General features: G+C 41.5%; 1 protein-coding gene across 1 annotated transcript; it reads right to left on the bottom strand.

Moving 5' to 3' along the window:
- Positions 1 to 203: 203 nt before the first annotated feature.
- Positions 204 to 632, bottom strand: LOC100942804 (keratin-associated protein 2-1). Its single transcript, XM_003786379.2, has one exon. The coding sequence runs from the start codon at positions 590 to 592 to the stop codon at positions 206 to 208; it is 387 nt and encodes a 128-aa protein (XP_003786427.1). The 5' UTR covers positions 593 to 632; the 3' UTR covers positions 204 to 205.
- Positions 633 to 5,833: the final 5,201 nt, after the last annotated feature.

Below are 5,833 nucleotides of genomic sequence, written 5' to 3'. Positions count from 1 at the left end.
AGAGTTAGACTGGGGTCCTAAGATGAGAGAAGGTTCTTTGTAAGTAGTTGGTCTTCAAAGATGTCTTCAATGGACAGTGTGAGCTAGTTTGAAGAGATGGGAAATGAGCTTCTCTAGAAAATGCATGTTGTTTTGCCATGAAGTCCCACAGGGCAGCTGGAGGGACCTTGGTATCTACTGGGGCCTCTTAGTGCTAACGGATTGCTCAGCAGCAGGTGGTCCTGCAGGTGGTGCGGCAGGGGGCTGGCTGGCAGCAGGGGGGCCGGCAGCAGGGGGACTGCACAGACACAGGCTGGCAGCAGGTGGTGGCCCAGCAGCAGGGCCTGCAGACCACAGCTGTGCATGACGTGGGGCAGCAGCTGATGGGCCTGCAGCAGCCCTCCTGCAGGCAGCAGGTGTCACAGCACACGGGGCGGCGGCAGGGCTCACAGATGGGGCGCGTGCAGCGGGGCACGCAGGTCACGGGGCGGCACACGGTGGTCTGGCAGGACACTGGGCGGCAGCAGCAGGGGTCGCGCCAGCAGCAGGGCTGGCAGCAGCCTTCCTGGCAGCTCAGGGAGGAGAAGGGGGGGCCGCAGCAGGAGCTGGTCATGGTGGTGTCTGAGGTGGGGCTGGGCTGGACTGTTGAGAGGAGCTGGTAGTGTCAGGTGTGATGTCCTCCTCCTGCTCTGGCCCCTTTATATACCCTGGCCAGGTGTGATGATCCCTGGGACACATGACCATTTCCTTGTTTTTATTTATTCCTTCTGAATTAACATTGGCAAATTAGTAAGTTCTCTGGGCATCATTTAGGTGCTCAGGTACTCATAAAAGACTGTTTTCCTTATTTAATGGTGATCCATTATATTTTGCTATTTATGGTTCAAACATAAGCTTAATGGCCCTAACTTCAAAGCCTCCAATCATCATTATAATTCGATGATGCTTTTGCCAGTTGATGTTTTGATAGCAAAAAGTAGCTGTCCAGCTCTTAGGGTTACTCACCAGCAGTGGAAATGAACGTCTCATGTCCTTAGCATGTACCCCATGGCTAGGCTTCCTGGGCAAACCAAATCGAGCATGATATTACTAGAAAATTTTTCAAGTCAGGATTTGTCAGTATAATAATTTTTCTTGTTTTTTTCTTTTTGGAGCTACAGGCATGCATTTTAGTAGGCTTCCACCATCAGTGGCTTTTGTCTTAGACACATGGTCATTGATTTCCGTGGTTGTATCTTTCCAAACCACGGTGGACTTCATTATTTATAATCTTCATGATAACCAGCATCATTGAGTTCTAACTGTATTTGAAGTATCATGAGAAATGAAATACATAGGTTAATTTATCCTTCATAGCATTTCTATGATGTAGATATCATCTGTTTCTCATTTTACACATAAGGAGCCAGGTGAGTGACTTGCCCAAGATCATACACATAGTATGTATTGGAGCTGATATTCCGAAAACATCTGTGGAAACATTATTTTAAGCTGTAAAAGTTGAACTAATGGTAGCAAAAAATGGATAATGGGTGCCACATTTCTGGCTGTTAAGGAATGTCTATTTTAGGAATTTTAACAGCATATTTACTTTGAAAACAATTGTTATTGATGACATGGCTAATTCTTAAACTCAGTCGAAGGGACTCTATGTCTCACCAGTACCCTCAGGAATGAGAAGAATTATCTTCCACTCATCTTCTGAAAATTTCAAAGTGCACCCTGAGGAGATCGCACCATGGTTGGATATAATTGGGTGGTTATAGGCTGTTGTGAATGAAGCCATCAGTATGGTGAGGAAGGTTGATGAAGGTTGCAATCTTCCATCCAACCCATACTCCAGCGTCTCCTACATCCTTCTGTGTATTATGCTTGAGCTGATTTCTGCTTATGCAATCAATGATATTTCATTGCTTCAAACTCTCTAGGCTTGTAGGAAAATTATGTCACCCAGCCATTTTATAGTCCTGGTCTCTAGAGTTGCTTGGTTCTGACCATTTTCTTTATAACTAATTCTGTTCTAGATCAGGGGTTGAAAGTTCAAGTTTAAGACTTCGTATTGATCGCAGTGCTTGCCCTTTCCCTCATGGAAAGGGTCCACTTACCCAGGTCTCACTTACCCAGACCTGCACCAGCCACTGTGGCCAACTGGGGCAGGGGCTACTGTAGAAACAAACAAAATGTAATATAATGAGCTTGGGAGAAAACAAAGTATTCTCTGCCTAAGAAAACATTGTTAGGTAAGGCAGTCTCTAGAAAGCTAACACGAGTTCTGAAGGGAGGAGATGTAGTTAGAAAATTTTTTAAATGATGATCCAGAATATACAGAAAGAAATTAGACTTGTGAGTCTTTTCTTTGATGAACTATCAAAGAAAGTTATTGTGCACATACTGAAAATGTAAAAGTTTTGAATACAATGGGCTTCTTTTTGAGAAACTTTTACTGTATTTCAAGGAAAAAAATACTTTTTTCATAAAGTAGTTTATTGTTTTATTTAAAAATAAACATGTTCAGCATGAGATGACAGTTGGGGTACAATGATAATGTCTTTATCTCTTCCAAACTCCTTAGAATTTATTCATTCTATCATTGAACAAATCATTTCTGATTCTATCTTACATGCCAAAATTGTACAGGTCAATTGGGAGCCCGGTAATGAACAAAGTTTATCAAAATCCTCGCCCACAGAAAACTTACCTTGCCTTGCTTATCTCAACAGACAGGCAGGTATGTAGTCCAGGTGTGCAAGTAGAACATTCCAAAAAGCTCTTTTCAATCAGATATTAGGAGCTCAAAACATATTTCTCAGGGAAACAATAGTGTTTAGTATGCCTGACCAGCCCGAAATTGTTTAACCACATCAAAAACATGTCCAATATGGATTAATGTTATTACTCTTACAGCCACGTTAGTATTGTTTCAATGGTAAAATACATATGGAATTCAAAATTAGTATGGTTCTAGCCGTAGCTAGATTTCTCCCTGTCTTCTTAGTAGCAGTAACTAACCAAGTCCAAGGTCATATTATTTGTTGCTTGGCCAGCCAAAAAGTTGAGAGGGAAGGAAAGAAACTTTTGAGTACATTGGATACTTTTTATTCCATTCTTGAGATACTTTACTAAGAAGAATATGTTCCAGCTCCATCCAGGTAAACATAAAAAATGTAAAGTCTCCATATTTTTTATGGATGCATAATATTCCAAGGTATACATATACCACACTTTGTTAATCCATTCATGGGTCGATGGGCACTTGGGCTTCTTCCATGACTTGGCAATTATGAATTGGGCTGCAATAAACATTCCGGTGCAAATATCTTTGTTTAAAATGATTTTTGGTCATCTGGATATATACCTAGTAGAGGAATTACAGAATAGAATGCAGGGAGGCTGGGAGGAGGGAGAGTATTGGTACGACTTCACCTGTTGTGCACAATGCAAGAGTACATGTCAAAACTATTAAGAGTAGAGTATAAATGTCTTAACACAACAAATAAGTAAGTGAGGTGAAGGTTATGTTAACTAGTTTGATGTAAGTATTCCAAATTGTGTATAAAATCAGCACATCGTACCCCATAAATGCATTAATGTACACAGTTATGATTTAAGGGAAAAAATTAAAGAAAGGAAAGAGACTTTTATTTGGAGAGCCAAAGATGGCAGACTAGCATCCCAAAGAGCCAAAGTAAGTTAGCATGAACTTTAGGCTCCTTTTTAGGTCAAGGGGTGGGGGGCAATAATGGGGAGAGGGGGTTGCAAGAGGGCTTCAGCAAGGGTCCGAGTATGTTGTAAAACTCCTTTGTTCAGCTAACTTTGGAGGATATAGGTCAGGTCACGATGTTCCTATAAGTCTTCAGCATAGCCCTGTTACTTGTGTGCATACTTTCCTTACCTCCCTGGGAATTCGTTTTGGGAAGGGGACAGTTATCATCTTTCTTCTAGGGTTGAACCACGAGCTAAATTATTTCTATGATTATCTGGCCTTCATGCGGAGCTAACTAGAAGCTTTTAATCTAAAAGATATTATTGCAGGGGGTCAGAAGCAAAATGGAGCTAGTCATGCAAACCTTCCTTCCACCATTACAATTTCTCTACCATCAGAAGTGTATTCTATGGAACTGGGGCAACATCTGGCTATTTCCTTCAGGGCAGGGTCAATGAGGGGACCGTGGAATGAAGCTGTTTGACCTGATTAAGGGAATATTCCATAGTATCTTTTGTGGAATGACTATCATGGGCATCTTCCTTCTTGCTTTGCTGCTTGTGGCCAGACCTACACAGCTCTTGGTTATAAAGCTTATGTATATATGTAATAACTTTTGCTAGTATATGTATTATTATAACCAAAAGAAGAATGTTGAGGACTAATTTAAGAATGTCTCTTAGGATAGACTGGATTCCAATAGGCATCCAAGATAATAGGTCTGTAACCAGTGTCTAGGAGTGTCAATACTAAACCTGCTTTGGTGTTCTAAGTTCTGTTGGATCCAGGTAGCCTATTGTCTAATTTTGTCACTATGGTTCTCTGTCTTAGAAGAAGAATTAATATCAGTGTAAAAGGCTGTATTAGTCACAATACAGACTCATTCATCTTTGTTTAATAAATGTATTGTCTAGGGGAATGCAGTTATTAAACACTATTCTAGCAAGAGAGTGTAGTGATTGTTGTAGAGTCTAGGTTAGTAAAAGTAAGAGTAGTTTTCTTAGCAATAAAGTTTAAAGTCTTAGAGGAGTTTCTCAAAATGTGTTGCTGAGTAAGCTACACCCCACTGGGGAAGGAAGGAGTTGTCAAAGAAATATTTTTTTCTGTCTGGAATTTTCCCTAGGAAGTCATGGGCTCCATTTTATGTTAAGGGAAGAAGAAAGAAGACGGAGGTTGCACAGGGGTCATCGCACGACTCCACTGGAAGCAGAACTGGCCCAGGCGGAGCTGGTGGGAGCCATGGAGGAGTTGGGACAGTGGTTCTTACTGTGTAGGGCATTCAGCGGTCACATTCCCAGATACCATTGGACAGCAGTCAATGAACGGTTTTTGGTATTGGGGAACGATTTAAGCTTAAGCTCCTCCTTCTTATCTTGGATGTGGATTATTCATGAGTCAAGTTCATAATCAGAGACACTGGCTATAGTTTCCCTATTTCCTCAGCATCACCACAAAACTTGTGGCTTAAAATATGCCAGTGCATAGCATGAGATGATCTGAATTATTTGAATTGCTATTAAAGTTACAGACCGTGCACCTCAATTTGTTCCTAATTTAAAGCTCCAAAAATGTCCCTTAGAAAAATCCTTCCTTTGCTTCTTCTGAGGCTACATATTGTGATGTAAGCTAAAAAGAAGCTTCTGAAGATTAATAAACAGAAACATATTTACTTCCCCAGAAACAAAATTTTATTTTTTATCATGCAAAACACAGCATAAAAATAATACAATTTGGGGGGGAAAAATCCCATCTGAAGACCTTGGAATAGTAGAAAAAGGAGGATGAATCAGTGGGAAAGACCTCTGTTCAAAAGGAACTTTGATCTTTGTTTACTCATTGTTCTTTAAGCCAGGAATCCAAATGATGAAAGCTGGAATTTGCTAAAGATTATCAAAGCCCAGGATTATTAGCTGCATAATTCTATGGGAAGATAGAAGGTTATTGTTGAATTCATTGTTGAAGAACAGGTAGGTTGCAGAAGTGGAGCCTCAGTTGATTCAGAAGGGGCGGGAGGAGTATGCACAGGATTGTGAGCACCGGGGATTGCTTTGCGCTAGAGTCTCAGCAGCAGGTGGTCCTGCAGGTGGTGCGGCAGGGGGCTGGCTGGCAGCAGGGGGGCCGGCAGCAGGGGGACTGCACAGACACAGGCTG

The sequence above is a fragment of the Otolemur garnettii genome, unplaced genomic scaffold (genome assembly GCF_000181295.1).
Source record: "Otolemur garnettii isolate 467f Iridium unplaced genomic scaffold, OtoGar3 scaffold00018, whole genome shotgun sequence".
Classification (NCBI taxonomy): Eukaryota; Metazoa; Chordata; class Mammalia; order Primates; family Galagidae; genus Otolemur; species Otolemur garnettii.
This window is presented reverse-complemented; position numbering and strand designations above follow the sequence as displayed.